Below are 18,296 nucleotides of genomic sequence, written 5' to 3' on the forward strand. Positions count from 1 at the left end.
AAATGTCCATTAACCGTAGACTGGATAAAGAAATGGTGGGATACGTACACTATGGAATACTACAGAGAAGTAAAAAAGGATGAAATCTGGGCCTTTGCAAAAAATGGAGCAAGCTGGCAACCCTCATACTTAGTGAAATAACCCAGTCCCAAAGAGACAAACACCATATGTTCTCCCTGATTTGGGAGAATTTACAGCGCAGCTAAAACGAAAGCTATAGAAGCAAAATAGTCACTTTCAGATCTGATGTCCTCAAGAATCCTTGACCTGATTGTCGAGAGACAGTTAACTACTGTTACTTTTTACTGTGTATATGCTTTTGGGTTTGTTCTTTCGTTTTTTTTCCTCTGTTTTCTTTCTCTCTCTCTCTCATCTCTCTACCTCACACTATATGGTGAACTCTCTATGTAACACCGCGTTAACTATGTGTATTTTAAAGCAATTGGAAAAAGATCCCAGTTAAAAACAAGTGAGGGAAAAAGAGAAGGAGGAGGTAGTCTAAAACAAACAGTGTAGTTCTGCAAACAGGCATATAGACTTACCTATGAGGGAACAGCCTAGGAACTAATCATGGGGCTCCAAACCCGTAAGAATCAGTGGTATAAACACTATCTTCACTGTTACAGTGATCATATTAAATGTTAAAGGCAACAGATAGACCAGTCTAAGTTTGAAAGGGACGACATAAATAACATCAAGTACCTGGTGAAAATAATAGAATTAAAAAGGAAGGAAGGACCAACATAGGAAGCAGTCCACACAGCAGACTCCTAGAATTACTTTCACAGTAAATAACACTCTGACCTAGGAATCAACCCATAAGGCTTCCTGGTTGGGCTGAATGGCCTACAAGAGCATCTCAGGCAATGAAAGACAAGACTTTTTGGGAAAAAAATTCCTACATGGAGTATCTCTGTGAAACCTCAGAGGAAAGGAAGCTTCATCAAAGGAGACACTCTTCTCTGAAAGAAGAACATCCTCTTTGCTTATGGCCATGTCCAAATTCCAATGGAGTCTATGGTTACAAAAGACCTCCATAGCCCTGGCAGCCCACGACAAGAGCCTCAGATTATCACTGACGTCATTAAAAAAGCGTGTTAATTGTTAAAGGAACAACAGTAGTCAATGTTCACTTGCTCTCCAGGTAGGTTCTCTGTCCCTATGGAATTGCAATATGAGAATCGACTGCAAATTCTCTCCCCAAACTGTACTCTGTATGTTGTGTGTAGGCGTAGGGGCAAATTGTTGAAATCTATGATTAGCGTAGAGTTGGACCTCTATATATAAAGTCATCTTAACAACGATTCATAATGAAGGAGATGGGAGACGGAATGGGAGGCGGGATGAGAGTGGAGTGGGGGGCATGGAGGAAAGAACCACTGTATTCCTAAAGTTGTATCTATGTAAAAATTCATTCATTAAATATAAATAGAGAATAGCATAGTTGGTTGCAAAAGCAAGTTTTAAGTTCCTAAATTGTATAGGCATTACTTGCTTTCTTTTAATTATCATATAACTCTGGAAAAGTACATTTCTTTTTAAAAAAAATGATTTATTTATTTATTTATTTATTCTAAAGTCAGAGTAACACGGAGAAAGAAGCGGAAGCAGGGAGTTGGTTCACTCCCCAACTGGCCCCAGTTACTGGAGCTGTGCTGATCTAAAACCAGGAGGCAGGAGCTTCTTCTGGGTATCTCACATGGGTACAGGGGTCCAAGCACTTGGCCATCTTCTACTGCTTTACCAGGCCACAGCAGAACACTGGATTGGAAATGGAGCAGCCAAGACTTGAAGCGGTGCCCACATAGGATGCCAGCACTGCACGCTGCGGCTTTCCCACTATGCCATAGCACCACTCCCTGGAAAAGTTACATGTCTTTTCAAAATTTAAAGTGATCCTTCACACTCTAAAGATTAATTTTATATGGTTACATAAATTAAAGTCAGTAGAAAACTTTTGAAATTTAAGCTGCCTATGGCAGAAATACTTATTTCACCATGCTTCTATTTCACTTACAAATGTTTCTTATGTTAATTTTTACCAGTAACAGTAAAATGGAGAAATAACAACAGGCTTGTTTATAACCAATTAGAAAAAATGTGTTAACGGTGTTACTACAAGTGCATTCTAAAAATGAATAGACTGCTGCAAGTGCATCAAAAAAATAAAAACTTAGAAATTGAATTTTAAGAACTGTTTCCCTTCTTACTGAATCCAAGGGGTTTTGCCCTACCTGTAGAGGTGAACGAGCATGATCATAGTGAAAATTTCAAGGAAATTATACAATAACTCTTTAATTTTAATGCGATTTTATTTCGAGATACAAACTCAGAATTGCTAAAAGACGTTGGGATTGCTAGTGTTTGTTCATCATTGCTCCCAGTAAGTTCTTTTCTACTTGTGTGGACTCCTGGCAATATTTACAAAGATTCATCACTTTCATATTCATCTTCCAATACTTTCTTTTCTATATATCGTTTTGCTGTTGTAAGGGCACCAATGATGCCTGCAACCACAAAAAGGATGCCACGAATTATAATTAAAATTACTTCATAGCTGACTATACCACGGATATTGGGTTTAATACCAACTTCTTTGTCAGGTAGGGGGCCACTATCTACACTACCACCCTGTCCCTTTTGTTCACAATTTGGTGGTTTCCATCCACGCAAACAGTGACAGTTTTTGTTGTTGTTACACACTCCATTGTAATTGCATGTCTTCACATCACAGTCAAAATTCATGTCTGCATGAAAAGTACAATTCTGGTTCAAACAGAAGCTTCCTGGACCACATGTTGCACCGTCGACGACAAGCCCTATTTGTGGCACTTCTGACCCATGATGTATTTCATATCCAAAGCATTCTTCTTGTTTAACACCCTGCACTAATATGCGTCTAAATGTAGTGTGCAGTCCTCCACCAGGTATTTCCTTGATTGTTCCACAGTGCAGCATTCCACATAAAACATCATCTTGTTCACATTTAAAAGGTACTCTTCCAGGTCGTTGCTGCCTAATCCCACAGTTTCCAAATCGATCACCAATAATATTCAATTTTTCATAACATGCTTTTGGGCCATCACCTACTTCGTATCCAAAAAGGGCTTGGCATTGCATATCACGGTCACTGCAGTTTCCTCTTACACAAACGGCTAGCGGTGAACATGGGGTTCCATCCTGGATGTAAAAGTCTTTTGGGCAGTTTTCTGTTTTCCCATCACAATACTCTGGCAGATCACAAATCCCACGAATATCTCTGCAAATCACTCCAGGGGCAGATAATTTGCACTTCTCGTTGCAGCAAGGAGTATGGTCACAATGACTGCCAAGGGTGAGGGCACAATTAGTACCACAACACTTATTTTCAGTACATTCTTTAAAGGAGCCACAGTCACATTCCTCCTGCTGATTTCTTATCTTGTCTCCACAACGAGGAGCTATGTAAGGAAAATTATTATATGGAACATTTGGACTACTCAAGCAAGGATCCCAGAAAACAACACGATGATACACACCGTGATAAGAGCAATTGCTCAGCATATCCTGAAGACCAGGCACAGGAGCCATGACACAAGTGCTTCTTCGGAAACATCGGCAACCTGCAGAATCATGATTCAAGCCCATGTTGTGACCTAATGCGTGAGCTGCAATGCTCGCAGCCACAAATATGTGATACCGTGATACATAGACAAAAAATGCACCCCAGTTAGGATTGCATATACCTCCTTGGCTGGCATAATAATTATGCCCTGCAATTGCATGACCGGTGTAAAGCACAGAAGTAGAATGTGAAAAATATGGATAAACGTCCGCTAATTTCCACAAACCAAAATCAGTTACAGCACTTGACGGATGAGGTCTTTGTGTTACCTCCATTTGATCTTCTCCAGTCCATATGCACAACATACGTATGGCAGCATTTAGGGATGCTGGCCGATAAATGGAATGCAGGATATTGTTCATAATGACCACATTCTCTATTATCTGGGTCTGATTTCTGTTTGTAAAGTATAAAGAGGAAGAAACTGTGTAGTGTAGTCTCAAGACTTTATAATGTACCTGCCACATATAAACAGGACCGGCTCTTGGAGTTTCGGCATAATTTTCCTCTTCTGAGGCTTGATATGTGTCTTTCCCTCCAATTTTACAGTGCTTGGCCTCCTCTTCTCTTTCCTCTGACACAAGCAGGGAAATCACATGCTCAAATTTCAAAGAAGCCTCCAGTGGTTTGATTTCGTAAGTGAAGTCATCCACTTGCAGCATGCCACGCAGACCTCCGTTGCAGGTGTCCATTGTGGCCATGGACCCAGGAACCCCTTCCAGGTAGCTGTAGTAGTAACAGTCTCGGGGGACAAATGGGTAGTCTTCCTGCATAGCGCCCTGGTCGTCATTGGTAATAACAGGAAAATTTCTTGGCACCAAGCTCTTCTTGAGCTTCATGTGGAGCACGTGTCTTCGGCCATGGACGCGCATGCTGTAGGATAGCTGGGCTGGTGCCTGAAGTCTTCCCGTCCTGTGGGGCACCTTCCTTGGGATGACAATTTCAGAAGAAGTGAAGCGCCATCCTGGTGGGGCATGGGAGCAGCTGGCAGGGAAGAGGAGTGTCCAGAGCACTTGCAGCCAGAGAGCTCCTGTTAGTTGTGCCTGGGTGCAGGCAGGCCCCATGAGGAAGGGAGCCAGTGGCCAACGCAAATGCAGTCAAGTGGGAGTAGGGAAGACCATCCCTTGAACATCAGCTTTCCCACCAGGGCAGTGATTAGGTGACCAGAGTGTGGCTACAGGTGAGAGGTGAAGGGTAAATGTTGGTCTATTACACAACAATTGTGTGACACTCACTAGATTCTGAGCTGGGGACCCTTAGGGCAGAGGTCTTATGGAAGAGACAAAATGTGAGGGCCACATGGGGCTGAAGCTAAAGTTCTAAAGAGACAATATGTGGAGGAAAAAAATTGGTTGGAGTAATTTTCAGACAGTTACTGATTTTTTCTTTTATTTAAGATTTATTTAATTTATTGTAATGAGTTACGTTGATTGGGAGAGACACAGAGAGAGGTCTTCCATCCGCTGGTTCACTCTCCAGATGGCCTCAACAACCGGAGTTGCGCCAATCTGAAGCCAGGAGCTCCTTCCAGGTTTCCCATGTGGGGGAAGGGGCCCAAACTTCAGCCATCTTCTATTGTTTTCCCAGGCCATAGAAGAGAGCTGGATCAGAGTAGCAGCTGGGACTAGGACCAGTGCCCATATGGAATGGTGGTGCTCAGACCAGGGCTTGAACCCGCTCGCCATAGCACCTGCCACTGATTTTTTTCTTAAAACATTGTAGCAAAGGATAAATTTATGATTAAAAGTAGTAGTGAGGGGGCTGGCGCTGTGGCACAGTAGGTTAATCCTCTGCCTGCAGTGCTGGCATCCCATATGCCCGGCGGTTCTCATCCCAGGTGTTCCTCTTGCATTCGAGCTCTCTGCTATGCCATGGGAAAGCAGTGGAAGCTGGCTCAAGTCCTTGGGTCCCTGCACCCGTGTGGGAGACTGGAAGAGGCTGCTGGCTCCTGGCTTCGGATTGGTGTAGCTCCAGCTATTGTGGCCTTTCTGGGAGTGAACCAGTGGATGGAAGACCTTTCTCTCTGTCTCTCCCTCTCACTGTCTGTAACGCTACCTCTCACATAAATAAATAAAATCTTTAGATATATAAATAAAATGAGTAGTGAGCAGAGTACAATCTTCTTATAGAAATTCTGGGAAATAATTTAAAACCTATATAAATTAAAACAGGGTGATGGTGATAGATGGAATGAATCAATGTACAGATGTCATGTTTGAATAAAATTAGGATTACTGTATTTCATTTCCTATCAAGCTACACCTATGTGATTCTGTGATTTGGCAATTCAGTTCTAGGAATTTAACAATGTAAGTTGATGATTGTTCTAGAATTATTTTGAAGTTAATTCCACAAGCTGGAGACAAACGATCGGTATGTAATAGGCAGATGGATAAATGAATTGCTATCTTTATCCAGTGGACCAATCCTCTGTTAATAACTTGAACTGCTGTTTGATTTGAGGACATGAATTAATCTCACAGATATCATGATATGTATACATTTATATATAAATAGAATGTTATTCAGCTATAAAAAGAATGGTGTTACACCATTTGCATCAAAATGGATACAACTCCAAGGTTATCAGTGACCATGATTAGCACACAGTGGGTATAACTCCCATCCAAAACCATATGAAGGATCTGTCACAAAACCATATGAAGGATCTGTGTGGAACTCAGTGTGAGCCGGGAACCCTCTGCAAGAAGCCACAGCAGTCAGTCGGAGAGCTCTGAGCCTCTAGCACCAGACACAGTGATTGTCCAGATAGCCAGCTACACTGTGCACCCTTTTGTGCAGTCACAGAATTCTCACTGTCACAGCACACTAGGCCCCCATAATTAGGGAGTGTTGAGTATCCACTTGGCCCTGCAGGCCTGCCCCGTCCACGGAGAGTAGAGACATTCCCAGGGCCATCTGCCTGTGTGCATTCCATGTTGGCAGTTTGAGCCCTGGAGCCCATGATATGCTGAGAGGGTGGCGGTAACAGAATCCTATGTGGGTGCCCATCCCACTGTCAACCCTCCCAGCCAGACTCAAAGTCAGTGGACATAGGACAGCATTTTTCCCTCTGGCAAAATCCTCAGGTCACATGCACACACTAGAGTCACTACTGCTTCTACTGGAATTGAAAAGTCACCTTTCCCCACCAGTTGCCACACCCCTGTGGGAGAATATGGAGAAAGAAATGTGAGTGGTAGGGGGTGGTCTGGCAGATGGTCCTCAGTAGAGAAGGTGCATGAAAACTGTATGTGGAATCTGAATTCATCTGGGAGTGACACAGAATTATCCTTGTGCAACAGACCCTGCAGACATTCACTTTCAAGTTGACCCAAGAAGGGTCTCAGAACTCTCAGGGATATAGGTGTTGTGGGTTTTTTTTTTTGAACCAGCATCAAAATCCTCTGTTTCTCTTTCTCTTCTATTTGTCTCCATTTCTTTCATTTGCTATAGATCACACAAATTCCCTGACTATCTAGAAAATTGAAAAAGTCTGAATATGAGTCCCTGGAGATACTGTATTCTTCTAATTGTGTCTCCAAGGAAGAGGCAGGAAAACAGATTACTCTCTTCCTCAAGTGTTGGTTAAGGTGAAAACTGCTCCTCATGTTGAAAGAACAAGGAGAGTCACTGTACCCTTTTGGTCTTGAAGTAACCTTGATCCTGGTTCACTTGTGATATCATCTGGTCTGCAGGTATTCAGGCAGGCCCCATGAGGAAGGGAACCAGGGGCCAACACAAATGCAGTCAAGTGGGAGCAGGGAAGACCATCCCTTGAACATCAGCTTTCCCACCAGAGTGTGGCTACAGGTGAGAGGTGAAGGGTAAATGTTGGTCTATTACACAACAATTGTGTGACACTCAGAAGATTCTGTCCTCCGTGAGCTGGGGACCCTTAGGGCAGAGGTCCCATGGAAGAAACAAAAAGTGGGGGCATCCTGGGCTGAAAATAAAAGGTTCAAAAGGAAGTCATCAGTGGAAGAAAAATAAATGGGTTGATGTCATTATAAGACAGTTATTAATGTTAGTTTTTAAAACACACAATACAACTTTAGGAATATAGTGATACTTTTCACTATTTCCACCTTCCCACCCCCACTCCCAGCCCACCATCCACCTTCTCCCTCTCCCATTCCCAGCCCCGTTCTCCATTAAGATTCATTTTCAATTAACTTTATACACAGAAGACCAACTCTATACTAAAAGATTTCAACAATTTGCACATACACACACAAAGACAGAAAGCTGTTTGAGAACAAGTCTTATAGTTCATTCTCATAATACAACTCATTAAGGCAAAGGTCCTGCCTGGGAAGTAAGTGCACAGTAACTCCTGTTGTCTATTTAACAATTAACACTCTTATGTATGATGTCAGTGATCACCCGAGGCGCTTGACATGAGCTGCCAAGCCTTTTGAATCCACAGTTTCCAACAGAATTTAGACTAGGCCATAAGCAAATTGGAAGTTCTCTTCTCCATCAGGAGAAAAATACATCCTTCTTTGATGCCACTTATTTCTACTGGGGTCTCACTAAAAAAGATCCTTCATGTAGAACACTTTTGCCACAGTGTCTTGCCTTCCATGACTGAAATGCTCTAATGGGATTTTCAGCCAGAACAGGAAGCCTTAAAGGTTGATTCTGGGGTCAAGTGCTACTTAAAGCGATTGTCACTCTATGAGTCTACTGTGTGGGCTTCTTCCCATGTTAGAACGTTCTCTTCTTTTTAATTCTATTATTATTACCAGACACTTGATCTTATTTATATGATCTCTTTAGCACTGAATCTTATCTATATGATCACTTTCACGCTTAATATGGTCACTTTAACACTTACAATGGCATTTTGAACATCAGCCTAATGGGATTTCGGGTCCCATGGCAAGTATTTAAACCGTACACTTTGAAGTGAATCTGTAGGAATGTATGCAGAACTACACAGCTTTACAGTTACAAATTTCCACATCTGTCCCGTATTCTCTTTTTTTTTTTTTTACTGAGATCCATTTTCAATTGACTTTATACACATATGATTAAGTCTATGTTAAGTAAAGAGTTCAACAACTAGTATGGAAGAAAGGAAAAACTGTTCCTCTGGTGAGCGGAGCCCCACCTACTGCAGCCCAGCTCACTGCTTAATGGTGGATGGAGTGGGCTCAGTTTTCAATAGAAAGGACTTTTTCTTGTTGTGCAGCCTGAATGGTGGGGAAGAAATTCTTCTGAAATGTTTTGGTCCACGTTCCTGGATGGGGGTGTGGTGAGGTGGCCGCCGCAATTAAGGGAGTGTATGGGAGGCTAAGGCAGCAATCCCTTGCTTATGTTCGAAAAAGTAAACAACCATAATGGCTTCTCCCAGCTGGCTGCAGGTCTGGGTGGGGCGAGTTGGGGGAGAGATGTGGGCAGGGGGGGTCTAACCTCTCTATTCATTCCTCTATACCTTCTCTTTTTCCTGTGTGAAAACTGAAAAGCAATTTGCCAAGCTCTTGCTCCCACTGCTATTTGCAGCTCCATGAACCCATGATTTCCTATCTCACCAGGTCTGCTAGGGGCTGGCTGTGACCTCCCCAATCTGATTGTTAGCTGCTTCCCTTTCTTATACTCTTTCAGCCTGGACCTGCCCAGGCTCTGTTGCTGTCCTGGGCTTCCCATTGCGAATTTCCTATGGCTCTATCTACAGAGTGTATCTTTCCCCATTTATCTATCTATTTAGCCCTGCAGGACTTTGATTGTCCTGTTGCAATACAGCCATCTTGGGTTCCTCTGGGTGCTTTTTTAAAAAGATTTATTTATTTATTTAAACGTCAGAGTTACACAGAGAGAGGAGAGGCAGAGAGAGAGAGAGAGAGAGAGAGAGAGAGAGAGAGAGGTCTTCCAACCGCTGTTTCACTCCCCAGTTGCCCACAATGGCCAGAGCTGCGCCAATCTGAAGCCAGGAATCAGGAGCTTCTTCTGGGTCTCCCATACGGGTGCAGGGGCCCAAGGACTTGGGTCATCTTCCACTGCTTTCCCAGGCCATAGCAGAGAGCTGGATTGGAAGAGGAGCTGCTGGGACTGGAACTGGTGCCCATATAGGATGCTGGTACTTCAGGCTGGAGCATTAACATGCTGCAACATTGTGCCGGCTTTGGGATGCTGGTTTAAAATCAAGATTCACCAGCCTCTATCCTCAAATTTTGGTATTTTAACTTATGCTAAGAATAAGGATACATCAAAAAGTTAAGCCAGGGAAGGCCCCAGATAAGATAGTACATAAACTGCTGTAGCATCTAAATGTTGTCAGGAGGACTGTTTGCAGACTCAGTAATGGACCCCAAAATGAATTAGATTTGAGTAATCTTGTGTATGAATGTACCTTTACTTTTTCATTAATACCATTTAAAATTTTCATTTACTGAATTTATTTGAAGGGCAGATAGACAGAAACAGACACAGAGAGGGACAGGGAGCTCCCATCTTCTGACTCCCTCCCCAGATGTCCCCAGTGAACAGGGATGGATCAGGCTAATGTTGGGAGCCAGGAACTCAATCCACGGCATTTGAGCTGTCACCTGTATCAACTGCAGCCTCACATTTTTTCAAGGGAAATAGCACATGGGAAGCGGGATACACAGCAGACTCATAGAAGGGCAGATATCCTAAACAGCACTCTGGCCTCAGAATCAGCCCTTAAGGCATTCGGATCTGGCTGAAGAGCCCATGAGAGTATTTTAGGCATGGAAAGCCAAGACAGTCTGGCAAAAAAAAAAAAAAAAAAAAAAAAAACCTAAATGAAAGATCTCTGTGAGTGAGATCCCAGTGGAAAGAATGGGCCATCAAAGAAGGCTGTACCTTTCTCTGAAGGGATGAGAGAACTTCCATTTTGACTAAGACCTTGCCTAAATAAGATCGGAGTTGGTGAACTCAAAAGGCTTTCATAGCCTTAGTACCCATGACAAGAGCCTAGGGTGATTACTGATGCCATAAACAAGAGTGTCAATTGTTAAGTCAACAACAGGAGTCACTGTGCACTTACTCCCCATATAGGATCTCTGTCCTTAATGTTGATCTTCTGTATATAAAGATAATTGAAAATGAATCTTGATGTGAATGGAATGGGAGAGGGAGCGGGAGATGGGAGGGTTGCGGGTGGGAAGGAAGTATGGGGGGGGGGAAGCCACTGTATTCCATAAACTGTACTTTGGAAATTTATATTTATTAAATAAAAGTTAAAAAAAAGAAATAGTAAGACATTCTCATTCAAAGGAACAAAAGAAATTGAGGGCACCTGTCTATCAAGGATTCCAGACAACAGGCTTATCAAAGAAAGTTTGTAAATCTACTGGCTGGAATAAGGTCAAAGAACTAAAGGCAAACATGGACAAAGAGCTAAAAGAATCAAGAAAATAGCATATTGAGAAAACAAGCATATCAACAAGCAGAATTGTAAAAAGCAAATAAATTCTGGATCTGAATACCTAATGGCTAAAATTAGAAATGCACTAGTGTTATTCAACAGCAGATTTAGTCAGTCATAAAAGGTCAGGATACTTGAAAACAAAATTATTGAAAGTGTATTCTCCAGCTGTTGCGGCCATTTGGAGATGAACCAACGATGGAAGACCTTTCTTTCTCTCTCCCTCTCTCTATGTATAACTCTGCCTCTTAAATAAATAAGTCTAAAAATTAATTAAAAATTAGAGGTGGTCACAAGAACCAAAATTACAATAGTGGCTTTTATATTTGCCCACGTATTGTGGAGGGATTTCTTCAAAAGCTTATGGAAGAAACCAGTATGTAAAAAAAGCTATGCATGGACTTCAAAAGCAGCTTCTGGAGAATCCAGAATCACCACTAACCTGGAAGACCGGCAGCAGCAAGCTGGGCCGGGACACTGGATCGCCAGCCACCCCGTGGGCCTTCTTACTGAATTACATCACCGGCTTTCCTGGTTCTTCAGCTGGGCATGGAGATGATAAGACTTGACCTCCATAACTGTAGGAAACTCTTCTGGACCAAGTGGCCATGAATCGGAGGACTTACTGGGAGAACAAGGTCGCCCACCGTGCGGAAGCCGAGCTGCTGGGACCAAGCCGCGGGACCGAGCCGCGGAAGCCCCAGGATCTGCGCGCCAGTGCTCGAAGGGGAGTGTGTGCCACACAGACAACAGCAGGCAGGCTTGGGACGTCCAGGGCTCCGAGTCCACACATCAGCGCTGGAAGGGGAGCGGACCTGCGTGGAGAGCGTGGGAGCCCACAGTTCGGGACACCAGCGGCAGACTCAACACACCAGCGCTGGAACGCGAGGTGAGCCGAACCTCAATAGCCCGAGACACCGGCAGGCAAGCGGAGAGAGGAGACTAGAGGGAATGACCCCCGGGGGTGGGGAGTTCACCAGGCTAGCTGGAAGAGAGAGAGAGAGAAAAAAAAAAGGTGACTGGTACGGACACGGGTTTCTCTCTCTCCGCTCACCTCTCAAGGGCGAGCAAGACAAAGAGCAGGCGCCATCTTGGACATACGTCATAAGCAGAGCGACCTCAGGTCTGCACCGGCCCTGAACCTAGCAGAAAAACCTGACTCTGGGTGGGGTGAATTAACAGGAGATTAGGACCCAGTAAATTTGTGGTGCTACTGAACTGAGACTGTGAAAAAAGAGACGGTGGGGGAGAGAACTCACGGAATTCACGTGAGCACTCTCCAGAGACGCTACAATTCCGTAACTTTGGCAACCCAGTGGGAGACTGAAGGAGACTTTGAGCCCACTCTGAGGGCTGAACAGATTCCCTGTGTGGCCCTTGGGAAAGAGCTTCCGATCTCTGGCTCCTGTGGGTATATCATTTGCCTGCTAACTACCTCCAACTTCGTTCAACTGTGCAGAATAACTTCCCTTTTGAATCAAAAAAAAAAAGAAAGAGAGAAAGAGAGAGAGGTTTACCACGCCTAACCTGGGAGTGTCACCTTTAGCACACCAAACAGAGCTCTCAGGCCACACCCATCTCAAGCCCTAAGGCTCTATCAAAAACAGATAGTCCACTTAATCTAGAGTCATAGTATAACAAGAAAAAGCACCACAGTGAAGAAACCAAATATCTCCAATATGCCAAATAACAAACGCAAAAACCAAGGTAATAAAAACAAGGAAGTCACCATGACGCCCTCAAATGAAAAAGACACCCGAATTCAAGATTATGAGGATGATGACATAGAAGAAATGCAAGAAGCAGATCTCAAAAAATTGATAAGAACATTAAGAAGTGCTCAAAAACAAATTCTTGAACTACAGAAATCCTTAATGGACAAGATAGAAAATCTCTCTCGTGAAAATGAAATATTAAGGAGGAATCAAAATGCAACGAAACAACTAGTACAACAGGAAACTGGGATAGTGACTGAAGTGAAGAATTCAATAGATCAAATGAAAACACAATAGAGAGCCTTACAAACAGAATGGGTGAAGCAGAAGAGAGAATATCGGACTTAGAAGACAGAGAACAGGAAAGGATACAGTCAGACCAAAGAAAAGAAGAGGAAATTAGAAATCTAAAACATATTGTCGGGAATCTTCAGGATACTATTAAAAAACCCAACATTCGGGTTCTAGGAGTTCCTGAAGGCATGGAGAGGGAGAAAGGATTAGAAGGCCTTTTTAGTGAGATATTAGCAGAAAATTTCCCAGGTTTGGAGAAGGACAGAGAAATCCTAGTACAGGAAGCTCACAGAACCCCTAATAAACACGACCAAAAGAGATCCTCACCACGACACGTGGTAATTAAACTCTCCACAGTGAAACATAAAGAAAAGATCCTAAAATGTGCAAGAGAGAAACGTCAGATTACTCTCAGAGGATCGCCAATCAGACTCACAGCTGACTTCTCATCAGAAACTCTACAAGCTAGGAGGGAATGGCGAGATATAGCCCAGGTACTAAGAGAGAACAACTGCCAGCCCAGAATATTATATCCTGCAAAGCTATCATTTGTGAATGAAGGAGAAATAAAGACTTTTCATAGCAAACAGAAATTGAAAGAATTTGTTGCCACTCGTCCAGCCCTGCAAAAGATGCTTAAAGATGTGTTACACACAGAAACAAAGAAACACGGTCATCAATATGAAAGAAGGTAAAGGAAGGAAACCAAGGAAGGAAACCTCACAGCAAAAGATCACAGGGAATTCAAAGCATATATTAGAACTTATCTTTGGCAAATGGCAGGGCAAAGTTACCACTTATCATTAGTCACATTGAACGTGAATGGCCTGAACTGTCCAGTTAAAAGACACCGATTGGCTGATTGGGTTAAGGAACAAAACCCATCTATTTGCTGCTTACAAGAAACACATCTTTCCAACAAAGATCCATACAGACTGAAAGTGAAAGGCTGGAAAAAGATATACCATGCCAACAGAAATGAAAAAAGAGCGGGCGTAGCAATCTTAATATCGGACAACATAAACTTTACCACAAAAACCGTTAAGAGAGACAAAGAGGGACACTACATAATGATTAAGGGATCAATTCAACAGGAAGCTATAACAATTATCAATGTATATGCACCTAACTACAGGGCACTGGTTTATCTAAAAGATTTGTTAAGGGACTTAAAGGGAGACTTAGACCCCAATACAATAGTACTGGGGGACTTCAATACTCCACTCTCAGAAATAGACAGATCAATAGGACAGAAGATCAACAAGGATACAGTAGATTTAAACGACACTATAACCCAAATGGATCTAACAGATATATACAGAACTTTCAATCCTACAGCTAAAGATTTTACATTCTTCTCAGCAGTACATGGAACCTTCTCTAGGATTGACCACATACTAGGCCATAAAGCGAGTCTCAGCAAATTCAAAAGAATTAGAATCATACCATGCAGCTTCTCAGACCATAAAGGAATGAAGTTGGAAATTAGCAACTCAGGAATCCCTAGAGCATACGCAAACACATGGAGATTGAACAACATGCTCCTGAATGAACAATGGGTCATAGAAGAAATCAAAAGAGAAATCAAAAATTTTTTGGAAGTAAATGAGGATAACAGCACAACATACCAAAACTTATGGGATGCAGCAAAAGCAGTGTTAAGAGGAAAGTTTATATCAATAGGTGCCTACATCAAGAAATTGGAAAGGCACCAAATAGATAAGCTTTCAATTCACCTCAAGGATCTAGAAAACCTACAGCAAACCAGACCCAAATCTAGTAGGAGAAGAGAAATAATTAAAATCAGAGAAGAAATCAACAGGATTGAATCAAGAAAAACATTACAAAAAATCAGCGAAACGAGGAGCTGGTTTTTTGAAAAAAAAAAATAAACAAAATTGACACCCCATTGGCCCAACTAACTAAAAAAAGAAGAGAAAAGACCCAAATCAATAAAATCAGAGATGAAAAAGGAAATGTAACAACAGACACCACAGAAATAAAAAGAATCATCAGAAATTACTACAAGGACTTGTATGCCAGCAAACAGGGAAACCTATCAGAAATGGATAGATTCCTGGACACATGCAACCTACCTAAATTGAACCAGGAAGACATCGAAAACCTAAACAGACCCATAACTGAGACAGAAATTGAAACAGTAATAAAGGCCCTCCCAACAAAGAAAAGCCCAGGACCAGATGGATTCACTGCTGAATTCTACCAGACATTTAAAGAAGAACTAACTCCAATTCTTCTCAAACTATTCAGAACAATCGAAGAAGAGGGAATCCTCCCAAATTCTTTCTATGAAGCCAGCATCACCTTAATTCCTAAGCCTGAAAAAGATGCAGCACTGAAAGAGAATTACAGACCAATATCCCTGATGAACATAGATGCAAAAATCCTCAATAAAATTCTGGCCAATAGAATGCAACAACACATCAGAAAGATCATCCACCCAGACCAAGTGGGATTTATCCCGGGTATGCAGGGATGGTTTAATGTGCGCAAGACAATCAATGTGATGCACCACATTAACAGACTGCAGAAGAAAAACCATATGATTCTCTCAGTAGATGCCGAGAAAGCATTTGATAAAATACAACACCCGTTCATGATGAAAACTCTAAGCAAACTGGGTATGGAAGGAACATTCCTCAATACAATCAAAGCAATATATGAAAAACCCACGGCCAACATCCTATTGAATGGGGAAAAGTTGGAAGCATTTCCACTGAGATCTGGTACCAGACAGGAATGCCCACTCTCACCACTGCTATTCAATATAGTTCTGGAGGTTCTAGCCAGAGCTATTACACAAGAAAAAGACATTAAAGGGATACAAATTGTGAAGGAAGAACTCAAACTATCCCTCTTTGCAGATGACATGATTCTTCATTTAGAGGCCCCAAAGAACTCTACTAAGAGACTATTGGAACTCATAGAAGAGTTTGGCAAAGTAGCAGGGTATAAAATCAATGCACAAAAATCAACAGCCTTTGTATACACAGACAATGCCATGGCTGAGGAAGAACTTCTAAGATCAATCCCATTCACAATAGCTACAAAAACAATCAAATACCTTGGAATAAACTTAACCAAGGACGTTAAAGATCTCTACGATGAGAATTACAAAACCTTAAAGAAAGAAATAGAAGAGGATACCAAGAAATGGAAAAATCTTCCATGCTCATGGATTGGAAGAATCAATATCATCAAAATGTCCATTCTCCCAAAAGCAATTTATAAATTCAATGCAATACCAATCAAGATACCGAAGACCTTCTTCTCAGATCTGGAAAAAATGGTGCTGAAATTCATATGGAGGCACAAGAGACCTCGAATAGCTAAAGCAATCTTGTACAACAAAAACAAAGCCGGAGGCATCAGAATACCAGATTTCAGGACATACTACAGGGCAGTTGTAATCAAAACAGCATGGTACTGGTACAGAAACAGATGGATAGACCAATGGAACAGAATTGAAACACCAGAAATCAACCCAAACATCTACAGCCAACTTATATTTGATCAAGGATCTAAAACTAATTCCTGGAGCAAGGACAGTCTATTCAATAAATGGTGCTGGGAAAACTGGATTTCCACATGCAGAATCATGAAGCAAGACCCCTACCTTTCACCTTACACAAAAATCCACTCAACATGGATTAAAGACCTAAATCTACGACCTGACACCATCAAGTTATTAGAGAACATTGGAGAAACCCTTCAAGATATTGGCACAGGCAAAGAATTTCTGGAAAAGACCCGGGAGGCACAGGCAGTCAAAGCCAAAATCAACTATTGGGATTGCCTCAAATTGAGAAGTTTCTGTACTGCAAAAGAAACAGTCAGGAGAGTGAAGAGACAACCGACAGAATGGGAAAAAATATTTGCAAACTATGCAACAGATAAAGGGTTAATAACCAGATTCTACAAAGAGATCAAGAAACTCCACAAAAACAAAACCAACAGCCCAATTAAGAGATGGTCCAAGGACCTCAATAGACATTTTTCAAAAGAGGAAATCCAAATGGCCAACAGGCACATGAAAAAATGTGCAAGGTCATTAGCAATCAGGGAAATGCAAATCAAAACCACAATGAGGTTTCACCTCACCCCGGTTAGAATGGCTCACATTCAGCAATCTACCAACAACAGATGCTGGCGAGGATGTGGGGAAAAAGGGACACTAACCCACTGTTGGTGGGAATGCAATCTGGTCAAGCCACTATGGAAGTCAGTCTGGAGATTCCTCAGAAACCTGAAGATTACCCTACCGTTCAACGCAGCCATCCCACTCCTTGGAATTTACCCAAAGGAATTTAAATTGGCAAACAAAAAAGCGGTCTGCAGCCTAATGTTTACTGCAGCTCAATTCACAATAGCTAAGACCTGGAACCAACCTAAATGCCCATCAACGGTAGACTGGATAAAGAAATTATGGGATATGTACTCTTTAGAATACTATACCACAGTAAGAAACAACGAAATCCAGTCATTTGCAACAAAATGGAGGAATCTGGAACACATCATGCTGAGTGAAATAAGCCAATCCCAAAGGGACAAATACCATATGTTCTCCCTGATCGGTGACAACTGACTGAACACCAAAAAGGAAACCTCCTGAAGTGAAATGGACACTATGGGAAATGGTGACTTGATCAGCATAGCCCTGACTGTTAATGAACAACTTAATACAGTTGTTTTTTTGTCTGTTCTACTTAATATGACTGGTTTAATTCTGTAATTAATACAGTTATTCTTAAGTGTTGAAAATTAACTGAAATGTGATCCCTGTTAAACATAAGAGTGGGAATAAGAGAGGGAAGAGATGTATAATTTGGGACATGCTCAAGCTGACTTGCCCCAAATGGTAGAGTTAGAAACATACCAGGGGATTCCAATTCAATCCCATCAAGGTGGCATATACCAATTCCATCTCACTAGTCCAAGTGATCAATTTCAGTTCACAATTGATCATAATGAAAGGACTAAGAGTCAAAGGGAGCACATAAACAAGTCTAGTACCTGCTAACACTAACCGATAGAATAAATAAGGGGGAGAGTGATCCAACATGGGAAGTGAGATACTCAGCAGACTCATAGAATGGCAGATGTCCTAAATAGCACTCTGGCCTCAGAATCAGCCCTAAAGGCATGCGGATCTGGCTGAAAAGCCCATGAGAGTATTTCAGGCATGGAAAGCCAAGACACGCTGGCAAACGATCTCTGTGAGTGAGATCCCAGTGGAAAGAACAGGTCTTCAAAGAAGGAGGTACCT

The 18,296-nt window shown here is 42.1% G+C and overlaps 1 protein-coding gene and 1 long non-coding RNA gene across 4 annotated transcripts in view; one reads left to right on the forward strand and one right to left on the reverse strand.

Annotated features, from left to right (window-relative positions):
* LOC103345158 (LINE-1 retrotransposable element ORF2 protein) overlaps positions 1 to 18,296 on the forward strand; it is a 211,702-nt gene that overhangs the window by 177,848 nt on the left and 15,558 nt on the right. The window contains exon 4 of one of the 3 annotated variants that reach the window (XR_011384890.1): positions 7,303 to 7,417. The exons of the other annotated variants lie outside the window; for them this stretch is intronic. This is a non-coding gene — a long non-coding RNA (LINE-1 retrotransposable element ORF2 protein). The remainder of the gene's footprint in view (positions 1 to 7,302; positions 7,418 to 18,296) is intronic. 3 annotated transcript variants of the gene reach the window in all.
* LOC138847207 (disintegrin and metalloproteinase domain-containing protein 20-like) lies at positions 2,294 to 4,668 on the reverse strand. The gene has a single exon (XM_070065158.1). It carries the CDS (start codon positions 4,666 to 4,668, stop codon positions 2,422 to 2,424), a length of 2,247 nt encoding a protein of 748 aa, XP_069921259.1. The 3' UTR covers positions 2,294 to 2,421.

Source organism: Oryctolagus cuniculus, chromosome 20 (assembly GCF_964237555.1).
Source record: "Oryctolagus cuniculus chromosome 20, mOryCun1.1, whole genome shotgun sequence".
Taxonomy (NCBI): domain Eukaryota; kingdom Metazoa; phylum Chordata; class Mammalia; order Lagomorpha; family Leporidae; genus Oryctolagus; species Oryctolagus cuniculus.